Source organism: Copidosoma floridanum, unplaced genomic scaffold, assembly GCF_036245765.1.
Source record: "Copidosoma floridanum isolate Cflo_tuat_1 unplaced genomic scaffold, Cflo_Japanese_pri ptg000030l, whole genome shotgun sequence".
Taxonomy (NCBI): Eukaryota; Metazoa; Arthropoda; class Insecta; order Hymenoptera; family Encyrtidae; genus Copidosoma; species Copidosoma floridanum.
In genome coordinates this window covers 15524785-15542122 of record NW_028321907.1, presented here as the reverse complement: position 1 = coordinate 15542122, position 17338 = coordinate 15524785, and the positions used below count along the sequence as shown (strand labels likewise).

At 46.5% G+C, this 17338-nt stretch overlaps 1 protein-coding gene across 1 annotated transcript in view; it reads right to left on the bottom strand.

The window, feature by feature from the left end:
* The window catches only part of LOC106639594 (uncharacterized), a 169456-nt gene extending 155050 nt beyond the window's left edge, over window positions 1-14406 (bottom strand). The window contains exons 1-3 of the mRNA XM_089596839.1: window positions 14386-14406; window positions 11051-14341; window positions 10393-10443 (exon numbers count right to left, since the gene is read on the bottom strand). Coding sequence (XP_089452965.1) covers window positions 10393-10443; window positions 11051-14341; window positions 14386-14406 — 3363 coding nt within the window. The remainder of the gene's footprint in view (window positions 1-10392; window positions 10444-11050; window positions 14342-14385) is intronic.
* Window positions 14407-17338: the final 2932 nt, after the last annotated feature.

The following is a 17338-nucleotide window of genomic DNA, read 5'->3' as shown; positions in this document are numbered from 1 at the left end:
TGCGTCTGTGTGCTTTGGTAAATGTGTGTAGATACAATACGTCACGCTAGGATGATACTTGTTTTTTCGAACCTTTTCAAAATGTCAAAATACCCATAAAAATATCAGGCATGATGAGAATTCACTTTAAAAAATGTGATTTTCAGATCCAATAAAATGGATTTCTCAACTGCGAACATTGTCGACTTCTACTTGTACATCGATTTTCTTGACATAAAAAAAAAGGATAAGCTAGAAATACACGTGACAGACATATAGTTGTATATTTTATTTTTTAAGTTGTGGATAAATACATCCAGTGCCTAATACTTAAAAAATTCACAATAGCTTTAACCGATTGGTCCTTTTTTGAGTGATTTTTCAAGGAAACATATCTTTTAAAAAATTGGACGTACATCATACACTATGGGATTGAGAATACAAATTTATCTGCTATCTGCTTGTGCATGTAGTATCTACATAATTTTAAAAGTTTGCGAAACCTATAGAAAAGAAACGTGAGACGTATATGTTTACATTACGTACATTGTACTCATATTTCATGAAAAATTCAAAAAAACATGATACTATTTATAGATTCGGGTAATTTTTATTGATATAGTCTAATATTTACAACCCTCACGTAGAGATGCAAAAAACACCCTTCCACGGTACAGATAAAAAAATAAAAAAAATTTTCGACCAATAATCGACAACTAAATTTAGTCTAAAGTACCTCTCCTTCCCTCTCTCTCTCTCTCGACAACGGCCGCTTGTTCGAGGATTAATTAAGCCCGGAAAATCCGATGTCGAGCTTAATACACCTCGTGCTACACTGTAGCTGACGACTATCGAAAGAGAAGTTTGTGCCCTATATGTATACCACGCCCTAAATGAACCCCCTGTCGGGGCCCCTGTAAATCAAGCTTTGTTTGCAAGCTGCCTCTCTCCGCTGAATTGGAAAAATCATTTTTGACAGAAGCGACAGGGCGAAATCGCCTGCGCCGAACCTACACATGTATTTTTTTATCATCTATACGTATATGCATACGCGCCACCGAAAAAGGAAAACCGGGACAAAAGAGAGAACGGACTTTCTTCCTCTGGTTTTTTTTCGGTTTATAGCTGTAATATGTATGTTAGCTGGAGGACCAACGTGAAATTTTCGTCGACTAGACAGACCATGCGGAAAATTACTTTTCGAGACGGTGAGGATCGGAAAAAAAATAAAATAAAATAAACGATCAGTCACGCGGATGGAGCACATTTTGCAGATGAGAATTATCGACGCGAGCGAGGAAACCTTAATCCGGCTTAGACAAATTACAACTGCATATTCGCGTGTGTTCTGTAATTGCTAAGGGAAGTATACCGGTACTCCTGAGCTCAAAAAATTATTATTGTTGTTCGGAGTTATGGAGGATTTTATAGATACTATTCAAATGAAATTTTTCACATTCATTATTCATTAAACAGAGTTTTTTTTTTCATATGATTTCAGTTGTTCCACGCAATATATATATATGACACGCACGCCATGTGCGCATATTAATGATTGCTTTGAACTTCCGCACTTTCGAATTAAACAAAAATAAACAGAGCGTGAGAATGAATTTCACGGGTCGATGAAAAATCCTTTCATTTTGCAATGCACAAAAACGTCCGTACGTATATGTACGTATTTTCATTTTCGCGACGCCGGTGCTGCACTCGAGAGCTTCAAGTATTTCACACGACGGAAATATGAAATCTCGGGTGAAAAGATAGCCCCGTGCAGGTAAAACCCCGTTATATTTCACGTCCTTCCGCTACAAGACCGACTCGGCGATGGTATTAAAATACAATTGTGCGGCGAGTAAACACGGAATTTCTTAAAAAATGAATAACGGCCATCCAAAGCTTTCGAATACTCGAGCCATTCATCTAGACTCAAGTTCGTGTTAAGGCGCAGTGCACATACAACCGTACAACAGTGCGAGTTTCCTTTATGAAAATCTAATTAAAAAAGTCCAAATGATTTTGCCGCAAAATGGGGTGGAAAAAAAAGAAAAAATGTGATAAGAGATTAATCGGAGAGCAAAGACAAATACCTAGATTGAGGGCTGGCACTACAAGCTGGTACAGTAATCTTCTCGTGCAAATTTACTTTACACACGTGGAGGCCCACACGTGCATGGGTGTTGGAGGGGCGCGCGTACGGTAAACAATCCCACGCAAATAAACGGAGGAAAAGCAGAGGGGACGAGAATTAGGTAAGATTTTGAAAGGACCGTGTAGTAAGTAAGCTTTTACGGAAAAATTCGACGGCCAGAAAGCGACGGTACGGAAGTCCACTTGATGAATATTTGCAAACGATCGGTGACACATTTTTTGCAATCAATTTTGATAAGACCGAGACTCAAGGACCTCTCGCAAGCTCGAACATCGATATCGCTGTGTACTTGCAAAAGAGAAAAAAATGTTTTCAAACTTATCTTCTTATGATTTTCTTTTTTTTTTCTATCAGGTTATTCACGGCCGAGAAAACTTTGTCATGATACGGGATACTTTTAAAACACATTTTCCCTTGACAAATCGAATACAGCAGCTCCCGGAGCTTTTAAGGTCGCATTAATATACCTTGTCGGCGTGGCTGAAAACTGAGACAGGGTTCGTTTAAAATTCAACGAATATCCGCGAAACACGATGGGACGTATACGTACAACGTATTTTTATGAATTTTTAATACACCCATTCATCATCGCGGACAATTAATCGCGACGCTTTGCCGTAATGAGATTAATCAGCGTGACAATGAGAACCATTAATTATATCACCCGTGGCTGCGTATAACAGTTTATTAAAGATCTTCTGAGCCATTCTCCTGAATTTCCTCCTTCAAGCTATAGGTTGCGAGGAGGATGTAAGCTGTACACGGAACAGCTACGTCATCAATCTTAACCAAATTACATGGCTGGCACTTGTATGTGCGTGGTAAGTAAAATTGCAGGCGTATAATAGTACCTACGAGGAGGAGCTCAACGTAAATGCCGTTTTATCTCGGTTTTATCGGACGAGAAAATGCGTTTAGTTTACCAACCAACGACGATCCCCGATTAAAGGCGATGGGCTGGATTACAATGCGGTATACGTGTATACACGTATGTAGGAGAGGGTGCAGAGCCCATCATCGCGCGGTTGGCGGAACAAAATACTTTGTCTCGCAAATTGCCGACTGATGCAGGTACTCCTTCACTTTGCAACCAGACATATATATATATATATACATATATAACCCACAAAAGCGTCATAGTCAGCGCTTGGTCCGGTTAATTTTGTTTTCGATCAGTCATGCCATCGACTGATTTATCCTCTTGCTCCCTTTTTCTCCGTCCCTCCCATCTCTCTCTCTTTGGGTCAACAATGAAAAACTCGGCGGAGAAAAAAAAAGAGCCAGCCATAAATCTTCGTAGAGTCCAATAGAAGTCCTTCGGACATTCGCGCACAGTCACGCCCGAAATCTTTATTTGAACCCCACTTTGCCTCGATCGGCTTACAAGCGCGCCAAATTACCCCTTACATCCTTGGCTCGTGAAAAAAGGGCATGAAACTTGGTCTCTCTCTCTCTCTCTCCCTCTTGGATCGGGCCAGCGAGCCCTCGAACTCTCTCGCATCAATTACGAGGATCGAGAAACAAAAGTGCACGCGATGCGCGTGTACACGCAGCACATCAGTTGCCGCTCGAGAGTTTCGCGAGTCGAGGTAAACTTTTTCCACTCGGCTGTGCGCCGAGCGAGCTTGCCTCGAGAAGTTTTCACCCCCCACCCCCCGAGTACATATATACATACATACACTGCTTAATTTTCATCCACCTGTGCAGTAGTCGCGTGGCTCGTACGTGCGCGCTTAGTGTATATTATATCTATATATAATATACGAAAAAGGCTGTTTTGAAAAACTTCCCCGTTTGGTTCCTGTACGCGCGGGGATGTAGAGAGCGAGGTGTCAAGAGGGAGGTTTCTTATCGTCGCCGATCGCGGCTCTCTTTCGATCGTGGCACTCGTGGGGGTGTGCCGAAGTGAAAACAAAAGGGAGAAAAATCGATCGCCAAGAGAGAGAGAGAGAGTTGAGTTGGTGTGTTGCGGGGGGTGGCGGAGGTTGGATCCGACAGACGAGGGAGGTGGGAGTCTGGTATTATCGCATTCGACGTTTTCGTGGAGCGCGCCCCCCACGTCTGGCTGTCCGTCTATTCTTCGAGCGAGTACTTCACATGGGAGACACGTGCGGGGGAAGGAGCGAGGCGACGTTATGTGCGTGGAGTTTGAGACGTCTCCGTTGTTGGTCGAGGGAACGATTCACGTTGGTTTTATTTCACGAGGGGCTGTTCGCTCATACATTGGTGGAAGATAGAGTTGTTGTTGTTGTGGTCTATTGTTTTTATTTGTTTGGCACAAAACGAGGGGGAGGGGAGGTCCTTTGGTGCGTTTGAATAGATTTGTACGTGTATACGTGTATACGTGAGATTACGAGAGGTCGTGTTGGTTTTATGTTTATAGCTGGGATGGCGGGGGTTATTGTCTTTTGTTCTGGAAGGTGAAATTTACTATAGGAATTTAATATAGGACAGAGTTGATGATGAAAGTTTGTATGGATACCCAATGGTATATTGGTTACTTGTTTTTCTTTTTTATTTCTATCATGTGCTGATTTCATCTGAAAGTAGTCGTTTTAAAATATAAGAAGGAAACATAAATAACTTTAGTTTTTAAAATTTTGTTGAAGGATTATTACTTTTTTTTTCTCTCATCGGCAAATACCAATTGTGTACTATTCGTATGATTTTTCTTTCAATATAGTTTGCGATACCAAAAAGCCGAAATGTATTGAAATATCGTATATAACTTTTTCCAGGAACACGCTTTTCTAGAACATTTAATTTGCAAAGTTACAACGAATAACCGATTTTTTTTACTTTACACAAAACAGTATTGGAAGTTTTATGCTTTGGTGAGAGTTTTTTAAACGCGAAGTGAAATGTTCAAGTATGACGACGATGGTGCAAAATATGAAATTAGCACATCGCACATTTGGTTGAATTTCTCGCTCTCTTGAGAACGTAAAGCATTCAAAAAAAATTTTTAATATTTTCATTTAACGAATTTCAACACGTAAGATTTTCGTCAACTAGCGTACACTTGTTGTTTTAAGGTCTGAAAAAGAAGCCGTTTGAATAAATGTACACTACATTACAAAATTCTCTTTAGACGTATAACGTGAGAAAGGGGAAAAAAATAATGTTCCTTTATAAATTACCAATGTCCCAAGAGCATCGTTTACATATTCTAATTCCTTGCGAGCTCATAGCTGCAGTAACCCACCATTTTTTACTGCTCAGATTATACGGAGGCAATATTCCGGATCGTAAAACATGTTCCAGAAAAGATTGTCCCACTTTATGACGCTCTGTAAACCCATTTTACGTTACTGCGAAGCGAGACGTATGCGCCCGGACGTTTTTTGTACGCCCCGCGACGTTTGTTCTCCTCAAAATAGCAACTAAAGTTTAAACACCCCACAAGTGCGCCATGTCCCGCTGACGACCATGGGAGAACGGACAAAATCTTCCGTCTGCCACTTCCGGAGATAAGTAATTGAAAATAGCAAAATAAAAACACGCAAGTTGCCGACCCACAATTTAAAAAAAATAAAATAAAAACCCTAGTGGGCACCGCGAACTCATCGGTGCACAGGAGAAATTTTCCTCCAACAACTACATATATATACACTGCCAAGTTCGCCGTGGAAGAGGAAAAAGGTGGTTGCGGGGGAGGCAAAACCAAAATCCACGCAAAGCTATACCCTGTGCACCTACCCACCCTCCAACCGCACAAATTTTCCTCCCATCGAGGTCACAGTCCCATGGGTACATTATACAATGTGCACATCGGCTCCTCCTCTCTCTTTTCCTCGTATACACGAAACATCACCCGCGCCGAAAGAGGAAAAACCTCGACTCACACCGAGTTTCAGGTGTGCCCGCACGACGCATTATTGTACGAGCAACGCGGGTATCACGTCGAGGAGAATAATGGGCGAGCCGAGGGAAGACTCACCCCTCGAAAGACGGAGTACACTCGCCGCAGAAAAATATACAAACTCCCGGGCGCGTCCACGGAGTCTGCGGGAGGGGAAAAAAAAAAAACGAACTCAAACAAAAGAATTACACGTAGACGAGCTCATTAGATGTCGGTCGGTACACGCGTATCCGCTCTCGACGGCATTACTCGGGGAAAAAGTGCCCGAGAAACGAGAGTGGAGGAAAAAAAAAAAAAATTAATTAATCCCCGCCTACCACTTCCATCTGCATTTAATTAGCCATTGTAGTCGGCGAAGGGGAGGAGATTAACGCACGCGCCATCACGAAATAATGGACCCAACTTTGTGAGAGGACTCGCATCCCCGATACGTAAAACCGAGTATTCTGTCTCCTTCTCATTTCGCGTGAGTGGGTGTGTATATGGGACCTCTGCCCCCCTGGGCCGCCTCTTTCCTCTCTCCACCCGGCAGGTTGTTGCGTGTGTCGTATATTCCCGACAGGCGGACGAGTGAGCGCTGATTTCTAGCTCTGTGGAAAACGAGGCCACTGTGACGCGCCCGCGGCTCTTCCCCGGCAAATACGGGTATAACGTCGTGTGCCTATTTATTATGTATATACGTATATAGTGTGTGTGTGGTTACCCTCGTTTGTAAATGCCATTATACAAGCTATTAGGTATTTGCGACCGCCGCCGGGGGATCAGACTACTGTAACAGCATCTCTGGGCTCTGTTTTTCCGTATATTAATACAATTTTGTATATGATGTACAGCCCCAAGGGTACACGATTCTATACGAATTACCATCATTCAAAATAATTTTAAAAATAGTAGCTCCGTACTATAGATGGATGTGGTTGTATTACCTCTGGTTGTAAGTTGGGGATCGCCGGAGCTCGATCAAAGCCAAGGAGGCGAGAAAGGATATCATTAATTGACGTAACAAATCGGCAGATGTTTTCGCCAACGACGAGCTGTTTTATCGATTTGTTCGAGGACTTTCGAGTGTTGTTTTCGCGTGTACTATATATTAACGAAACTAGTTTTGCGGTCACTGAGCTTTTCTGAGAGAAATCCAAAGTAGTTGTCAAAGGCACAAACTTTTTTTTTGCCTGTTGTTTTTTTTCAAGTGCCAAACACGCGGCTGTACTCTGTATAATGTTTCTGTGAAATGTGTGCCACACAAAAAAATAGTTTTTTTTTTTTCATTTATGTTTCTGGATTGAAAATATTTTTGTTTTTATTTTCATTCTCGTGTGATATTTATTCACCAGGAAATTTTAAAGAGCTTGCAAGAGAAAAAAAGCCACCGTGTTAATTTGTACGTCATTTATAAAAACAAGAAAGAAAAAATGTTGAAAAAAGACATTTTGCTTGTAGGTCGCAAGCCCCTAATTTTCTTCCTTTGCCATAGCTTCGCGAAAATCGATAAGCAATTTACAGTGAATTGCCACAGTGGGGCTCCGAAGAAAGGGGAAAGCTTTTCTGAATTCGATCGAAATCACGTTTCGATGATTAATTTAACACGTCTACGCGTACACCCCGGGCGTGTTATCTCAATTTTTTTGGCCCGTGCACGTCTCGTCGTTGGCAAGAAAAGAGAAGAGAAAAAGAAACTGTGCGAGCTACTACATTGCCGGGGGATAAATTGATCTTGGAGGATTATTTGTCATCAGTGGAGAGGAGGAGCGGTGTGTGGATGGAAGCCGTTTACGTTGGGGATTTTCCGCAACGGGCGGGCGCTTGAGCGCGAGCAGCGTTGATTAGGGATTTTTATCTCTCGGTCGCTGCTGGAGTTTTTTTTTTTTTTTTTTTTTCGCTCCACTTTTCCTTTTCAGCGAAATTTCGAGAAGTTAATGAGAACCTCTGAGATATCGACTCGCTCTTTTTTCCATTTATTCGAAAACCCCTTTGTGATGGTTACCATAACGATTCTATGCTCATCCGTTTTATCGAAGAAAAAATGCACAAGTTATTTTTCGTGGATTAAAAGCTCGAAGGTTCGCTTCTTCATCAAAGAAAACTTTTTTCTAACAAAAAAGAAATTGCGGGTTTTAATTTTCACTTTCAAAGTCAATCCTTGGTTAGATTATGAAATTACGCCGATAACCAAGTCCATTGGCTTTATTTTTTTTCTCACTATTGGTGATACCTTTTTTTTTAATAATTACTGAAAAACCATGCCAAACTAAGCTGATGTTTTTGATTAGAAGAAATGGAAAGAATTCTATAAATGCTTTTTTGACCAAGTTCTGCACCAATCTCCATTCATTTTCTTCTTTACTCCTCCAGCATCTTTTTGAAGGCTAAAGAACAAAGTAGTAAGTAAGTACATACTTTTGCTCCAACACAAAAACCCTGACTAAAAATAAATAAGTTTAACCATTTCCCGTTAGTCGACAATCAAAGAAATGTCAAGAAAGTCCAACTTACCACTATTATAAATAATACATTTCTCAAATCACCGATAAAATATTAGCATTTGTTTTCGTATAGGCTAGAAAATGTATAATTGTCTCTATCAATGATCTCTGATATCCCGGGACACCCAAATAGATTAAAGGATCCCATTTGGCCGATACCTTTGATCAGATAAACTCGGAGAGCCCCATTGAAACTCCGATCTCCTTCTATAAATTCTTTAAAGCCCCAAAGCGAGCGTATACGCGCTGCTATCGATGCTTGCCATCTCCGCGGCAATCGCAAAGGGCAATAATTGTAAAATACGCGTGTATACGCAGGCGCATGTGTACCCTTAACTTTTATGCAAGCCCAGCGCAGAGAGAGACATAGGGGGGAGGAGGGGCAAAACATACATTGTTATTATCTCTATTGTTGCTACGACTACTGTCAAACGTTCCAATGGCTACGAAACGGGTGGTCGTAGTGTGCGAATTTCACACTCGGCGACAAGGGACGCATTACAATAACCGAGCCAAACTTGCACCCGTAATGTCGCTTTAATAAGCGCGATACACCACTACGGGTTTTGAGGGGGGCCGCAGTCGGTTTTCCAACTACGAGATGGAAAAATAAGCACGCCTGCTTCACACGTACACCTGGTCGTATAATTTAGTCCGTCGTTATACGTGTGAAACGTAATATTACCGCGTAATGGCTGGACCGAAGCTGAAATAACAACGGGGAACCCCTCAATGGGTGTTATATTCGTTTCTTTGCAATGACATCATTCCATGTCGAATGAAAGCTACGCACGATCATTGCCAGCAATTTGTAACTCTGCAGATTTTGCTAAGAATTACTTTTCAGCTGTATATTGTAAGGGACAAAATTCCATTATCCATCGGTTTATACAGATCCGACTGCACTACCAAGAGCACATTGAATTGAAAATGGCATTTCTCTTCTTCAAAACCCTAATTTCAATCGCAGTAGGCGCGCCGTGTTCCAAAGCTCAGCAAAGCCAAAGCACAGAGGCAACGTGGACAGAACGGAGGGAAAAAAGGGCCCATGTGCGAGTTTTACACGGTCAAAGTATGATTTTTTTTTTTGTTTCTTTCACCAACGTCGACGCGTGGAAAAAAGAAAGCCCCACTCAGCATGCACGCGCACGTTTCAGAAAAAAAAAAAAAAAAAAGATGCCAGCAGTAGTCGCTCTCGTCGCGCTTCTCTTTTGCAGAGAGAAAAAGAAAGAAAAAAAAGGGAGGAAAAGTCAGCGGCGCGAGTTGAGGTGTGGAGCGAGGGCGCCCAAATGGCAGGGTATACTGCGGAAAATTTTCGCCGGACGACGTGATGGCGTACTCGGAGAGGCGTCGCACGTGAACCAGAAGTGTTTTACGCCCCAGTCGTTCGGACGATGCGCGTTTCACGTGGTGTACACATGCAGCCCCGAAGGTGCCGGTGGAATGTTAAGGGGAGGAGACGACCAAGGCGAGAAGGAGCTCTTTGCCCTTCCCCCTGTGTCTCCATCGCTCGGCGTCTTTGTCCTCGTGGAGCGAGGCCCAGGAAACTATTGCGGTGGATTTGCCTTTCCCGAGGAAAGGGTTGGACCGGAAGGGGGTGGTGGAGGGACTTAACGAGTTTTTCGGTCAGAAAATCCTGTTGAGAGAGCGACGACGCTGAATCTCAAACGAGGAGTACTGCAGAGGACGGGATACGTCGCGAGAGGCTGTGCATGGCTGGAAATTCCAGATTGTGCTTGAGCTTTGGCTTTGTGCGCGTGCCTGCCGGTGCCTTTTTTTTGCTCTAGGAAGTTATCGAGGGGAGATCGATACACGTAACGTGCTGTTCGTTTCTCGTTGCAAGATATACATTTTTCATTCATTTGTTTGTTTTTACACGTACAATGTGCACATTTATGGAATAAAATGGTACTCACCCTTGCCTTGGATGTATGCTTCAATCCGATGGCTGGTTGGCTCCGGTTGCTCTATAACAATACAACAGTTATGAGCTCAATAGTGTGGATACATTTACATAACTAAACAAATAATCACAAAAACATGTACAAGTAACAACTTCACAATAGTTCAAAGTAAGTTTTAAAAATCATATGACCTAATAAACATTTGTACAACGCTGTGTCAGAAATCAAAAATAAATTTGTCGTTCGTCCGCATGCATTAACAACACTACGATGAAAATACGGTACGAGCTCGAAAACTCCTACATATACTTTTGAAACAACGGAACAAGGGGAAAGTACAAAAATAAACACCAAACTTGCAACATAACACTTTGTCATGCGTAATCCATCTATAGTATGTAATATATGATCGTAACATCGAGTAGTTCAAGTAGGACGAAGATCTCGAGTTGGTTCCCGGGTTATACGTCATGATCGACAAGCAGTGTATGCCACAGTGGGAGTAAGGCACTTGACTCCCACTTAGGATGTGATCGACACAACCTCGTTTTTAAACATTACCATTTACCACATGTTTGACCCGAGAACCAAATCGACAGTAGGAAAGTTAACATCCACCACAACTAAACCCAACTCGACATCGACCCGGCTGCGGAGTTCTCCCCATTACCTCCGTATCGGGCGACTGGGCAATGAGCGAGGTTCTCGGCGGCTTTTCCGGCGGCACCTTCTTCAGGGCGCCGGTGAAGTTTGTGGCGTTTCCCACCGACGTCAAGCTCACTTGGGAGCTCGTCGTCAGGATGCCCGGATCAATGATGTTGTCGTTTGCCTGTTGCTGCTGGTGCATGCGCTGCAGCTGGGCGTAGGAAGCGCGAGCGAGCACGTCAGCTCGGTCGAACTGGGAGAGGCTGGGCAGTGGCATCTGCGAGATATTCGGAATTTGGATAGCCTCGGCAAGGTCCGACTCGTCCTGCATCTGCTGGAACTGGAGTCGCGGCGAGACAACCCGCTCGGACGAGGCGGGGCCCATGTAAGCCGCTGCTTGGAGCTGCTGGGAGCCAACGGTGTTCAGAAGCGACTGGTGGGAGTAGAGTTGGCGCGAGGCGTTGATGCACTGGTTGAGGATCGACTTGTTGGTCTGGTCTTGCTCGTCGTGGCTCATACCCGTGCTACTGCTGCTCTGCGAGAACTCGGAGGATTGCCTCTGACTGAGACGCTCGGCCAGCTGGTTCTGAAGGTGAAGGTTGTGCAGCCGGGTCTGCAGGTCGTTCTGCTGGTACTGGTACTGGGCCACCTTGTCAAGGATCTCGTTCTGGCTCTGCAGGCTCTGCAGCTTCGCCTGCAAGTCGCTCTGCTGTTTCTCGCACTGGCTCAGCTTTTCAGAGATAAAGTCGATGCTTTGCTGGTTCTGCTGAAAGATTTGCGAGTGCGCGGCCAGGTGATGGCCATCGTTGCTTTTGTCGTTGCACGCCAGATCCACCGACTGGCCTTGCGAGCCGCCGTCATGGTGGCTCCTGGAGACTGTCGGTGCCACAGTGTTGTTCCTGCGGTGGCTACTGTGAATGATGTGGTCGATCTGCTCGAGCGGCTTGGATGGGATCTCATTGCTGAAATCCGTGACGATGGTCAGAGGAACCTTGGTCTCGGGTGGCTTGGGCTCATACTGGAATCCCGGCACACTGGGATTCGCCCGCTGGGCCATCATTACAGGTGCAGGTGGAGTAACGCCCAGATTGCTGACCGAACCACCCAGTAGTTGATCGTCGAACTCTTTGCGCGACAATTCGAGGTGCTTGGTCAGATCGGCGCTCACGTGACGCAGGTGGCGGCGCTGCTCCATTATCGTGGTCGGGGTGATGCTGGCGATCGGTTGAAAAGCCGAGGGTGCCATCTGCAATCTGGGATCGGTCTTGTCGATCTGGGATGGCACAAAGTTCCGACTGGGCTCCAGCCGTCTTTCCTCCGACTGGTTGCGGGAGCGCGGACTCGTCGTCACGTACATTTCGCGGTTCGAGGGTTGCGTGATCATCCGGGTTTCAATCTCTTGACGCTGGCGTTGCTCCGCCCACATGGCCAGCTCCGCGCGGGTTTTCTCAAAGTTCTGGGTCGCCCCCGCCACGCTGCTATTCGGGCTCTTCTGGTTGGCGCGCTCAGCTACCACGCCCGTGTCCCTTATGGGGACAAAAGCCATCGGGGACCTCCGCACCTCCTCGAACCGCTTGCCCGTCTCTACCGTCATTGGCGATCTCCGGTGTTCCTCGAAGTAGTCCGACCGCCTGTTCTCCTGGGGCAAGACGACCCGCTGATTGGGACTCAGGGTGCTCCACTCGACGGATTTTCTCTCCCCCGCGTTCACGAGAATACTCTTGGGCACGATGGCCACGGCAGCGGGAAGCACCGGCATCGGTGACATACGCAACCCCGCGCTCATGTCCAGCCTCTTTTGCTCGATGAGGGACAAATTTGCACCGCCAATACCGTCAATTGGCTGGTGATCCGGCACGTTAGAACTGGTTACGACAGGTTGGCGCGTGACCGGCAGCATCGAGTCTTGCTGGGCGCTGGCGTCGCTGGGGAACGTGAAGGTTATCGTGTCGTTGCGCCGCTGATGGCCACTCGTCACGTCCACCGAAATCGACTTCCTATGCTCGTTCCTCGACACGTAAATATTGCGCTCCGCGCCCTCTACGTCGTTACCTTGTTGCTCCCTCGACGTTCCGTCCCCGTTCGCGTTCCCATACAGACCGTCCTGCCTCGTGCGCGAGGAGTTTTGATTGGCGCTCTGCGACTGCTCCAGTTGACCATCGGCGGCACTGGTCTCCTCCTTTGTCTTGCCGTTGTGGCCCGTGTCGACGCTCGCCGACTTGCGGTGGCCAGCCTCGTGGGTTATCTTGGAATTGACCCGTGGTGGCACCATTGGCTTGGGTCCCCGCGAACTCACCCTTTCGGCGCCGATCGGCTGCGCCTGGGGGTACTGGGACATCTCTTGCGAGTACCTCTGTGGGTTCGGCGAGTGCTGGGCGGACGACGTTTGCGACACTTGTTGTTGCGAGGGAGGTACGGGATACTGCTGTGGTGGGTACATGCTCTTCTGACCGGCAGTGGGGCCGGGGTAGGGCGCCGCGTTGACCACCGTCTGGGGGTACTGGCTGTAGTGAATTTGCTGCCCAAAGTGGACGTATCCAGCGGCCACGGACGTGGGTAGCCCCAGGGCCTTGTTGGCGAAGAAAGCCGCCTGGCCGGGCTGGCCCTGCCCGGGCTGTTGTTGGATGTAGGCGGGAGCCCCCGGTGCCACCGCGGCTATCGCGACGTTCGGCCCGTACAGGCTCGACTCCCGGAAACCCGAGTCCCTGGACACGTACGCGGCAGCCGGATTGTAGAGGGCGCCGTGGAGCTGCGAGTACTGAAGCGAGTCCGGGGCGGCTATGACGTACTCCGGAGGGACGTAGGGGGCCGCGGACGCGTGCACGGGGATCGGCTGGACCGGTGGGCCCTGGGACACGAACTGCACCCTGTCGATCACGAGGTTGTCGTGATAGGCTTGGTGTGCTAGGACCACGGGAACGGAGGCGCTCCTCTGCGAGTCCTCCGCGTGTTTCGGCTGCGGTTGGAGCTGTTGCTGGCCGTCCTGGAGCAGCTGGCTCTTGGCGCTGGCCTTTTGGATCTCTTGAGTCTCGCTGCGCGGCCGAGTTTTCGGGGCGCTTCGGGCTTCGAAGCCGTTCGAGAGATCGGCCATGGCCAGGTCCTTCATCAGGTCGGCCGAGGCGCGGCCGTTCTGACGCTGGCTGCTCTTGGGCTCGTCCTGTATCGCGTTGTGGCTGGGATCCGATAGTTGGGACATGGCTGGGCCGGCCACCGGCCTGCCGCCGATGTAGCCGAGTATGCGCTCCAGGCCACACACCGTGACGAGTTGCGGGACCCGAGCGCGGCAACCACGGTCTTGCTGACAAGTGCCCCCGTTCTAGTGACACTGACACGCATCGGCCGCGGTTAATGCAATAGTACGCCAACGAGCCCCAATCTCATTGTCTCGATTTCCACGCGATACGGTTTTCTCTGTTTACTACTAATTGTTGCTACACGTTCGTACACCTCAACCTATACGTTTCGGGGAAAGGACACTCGGTTACTATCAATACATCATCACGTTGTAAAAGTATCTAAAAAATTAGGCTCGATTGGATACTCTCCTTCTGGATTACTTATAAATCCCAGGCTCGGTGTTTCGGGCACACGTAAGCATCAGATAAATAATCACGGATCATCTGCTGGTCTGCCTTAGTTTTTTTTGCTCTGGCATCCCCAGCTATCGCTGCTGGTCATGACATTTCTTTTCCACCAGGAGCCGACAACTACCGCTCCTCTAGGCTACATCTTCGACTATCCATAATTCCTCCCTTATAACTCGTTAAAATACAACTGTCCGTATCCCGTGGTTTCCTCCACCATCGCGTCTCTTTTCCTCGCCCGCCGACATTTTTGTTATTTTCCGTCTTGATTTTTCATTATCCTCGTCCTCTTGCTCGAGGTCTTTATGCTCGCGCGCTTCGGGCACTCGCCGCCGACCGCAGCTTTCAATTAAGCCGGCCACGCCCGAACGGGTTTATCTGTGAAACAAACGAATTGCAGTTTAGTGCGCTCAGGGATACGTATGTGTGTACACACACATATATATATACACGTTCAGGGGGTGCATAATACATATCGACGCCGAGGACGTCGGAGAAAGAGGCCATGTGCGAGGGGCGCATGCGTACGCGTATACGCAATAATCTAGCCTTTCGCCCAAGTTCCGAAACAGGTTGGCGTTGAACACCTATACCCAGGTGTACTCGGACCGAGATTTTATCGCGCTTATCGGTGTACGAGAGGTGATCCGTTTGTGTGCGCCCGCGCGTACAGGGTGGATGGCGCGTGCGAGACCGATTAATTACCATTCTGTCATTAAAAGTGTTTTGAGCTATATACCCTGAGAATATCAGGCTGTTTGCTCGACATTTTTTTTTTTATCTGCAGAAAAGGAAACGAAAGTGTCGACCGAATATTTACGAAGCAGGATTTTTTCATTCCCTTGTACATTTATATGCATGTAAGTTTAAATGATATTTCGTTTGTTATTTAAAAGCTAAAGCGTGAGTTATTACTTTGTTGCCTGTTGATCTATTTACGCGCGGGAAAACGATAAATTCGGCACTGCATCGGGCAGTTCCAATTAATATTATCCATCGGATCGGCAAAACACCCATCTACACGTAGAACATAAAATCGATTGAACAAGTCAGTCGTGTATGCGGGTGCGCAAACGAAACGAGCACCTCAACCGAAGTGTATCTCCGATAGCGGTGTCAAATGAATTTGGACGTATAAATTTCATGAAAAATTTTATTTTTTCATCAAAAATCTTCAACCCTTGTCATCTTTAATCATAATATATGGTAGTGTCTATACGGGGGTCATTGTGTCCATTTGGACGGCCTCCACCCGAGTGTATGTAAGTAAATATATAGTATTACAGGTAGTATTGCGTTGATAAAATACTTTGTGCGATTATCGAATGCACTCGTGTACAAAAAGCAAGGGGGAGAAGAAGAAACTTGGTTGAAACAATAAAAAGAAGAAGAAGACGTGAAACGAGGAAACGAAATTCCAAGCATTAAAAAGGAAGGTAGAAACTGATGCCTCAACGTGTCTTATAGCTATAAAAATTCCTCTCACAAGCAAAAAAAAAGGAAAGAAAAAAAAAAAAAAAAAATGAACTAAGAAAGATATAAGAACGGCATGAGTTTGTTATAATAATAGCTTGCGAGGACACGTGTACTTAAACGGTATAGGTCACGTGCACTGCATTCTGCCAGTCATCGAATTTAATACACTAAAAAATGGATCGTATATTTCGTTACTTATTCTGCTCGGACTGCTTAAAAAAAAAAAAAACTAGAAAATGGTACGTATACAGTAAAAAAAATCACTTTTGCATACATGTAAAGATTATTCCTCCATTGATCGGTGCAACAAAACTTACGCCCTTCGAGATAATACAAGCAGAGGGGAGGATCAACCTCTTCCATGAAAAACAGAGAAAGTTGTCGATCCGCTCCTGAGCCTCCGTCTAAATATATCTTGGCAAGTGCATATTTCTAACACCCCCTGGGCCTGGGACAGTTTGCTCTAGGGCTCATCGGTCAAGCTCTCCACCACCACCACTATAACCCCTCGTTGACCGTCGCAGCTACTGGTGCGCAGAGTCACTCCTCCGCAGCCAGCCGGGGCTCCAAGATTAATGGACAAAGTTCGCGGACAGGGTGTGGGTCCCAGCCGGGTAAGGAGGCTCGTGTGGCTGGACGAGTATACTCGCGCTTGATTCAGCTTTACTCAACTTCCCTCCCCCGATCTTGCATCGTACGTGTAACGCGCCCTAGAGAGAGTCCAGGGCCGCGAGCCTGCGTTTTCGCAGCAGCAAAACGCTTGGTTCCCGCTCCCGCGCCACCCACTCTTGGCACCGATGCCCGGTAAACAGTTTAACGCGATTATTGGCCTCTGACGCCCACTCGCTCACGTCATGCGCCCCATCCCCCTCGTCCCACCCCCTGGGCTCGTGATTCAATTTAGCGAGAAGTTCATAGAGTGTGGCTGTACTTGCACGCGCGGGGCATGCATGGACATGTGTCCGCACACGAAAGCTCTTGAGCTTCGAGGATCCTCCTTTTGCCGGGGATTTATTCTTTGATAAATAAATCAATAGGCTGGGACTCGCTGGATAGTTCGTGGACTCTCGTTGGGTTGAAAAAGTTTAGCCAATATTATACGAGTTTCCCGAAGTATACGTAATCCTAAATTTGGACTCTACTCATTGTCTCCCGACTTTCTCAATACAAGGGAGGAATGCACTTACATGGTCGCCTGTTTCTCATTTTACGAGCAAAATGCGTATATACTCCCGTCCCTCGCTCGTTCGTAC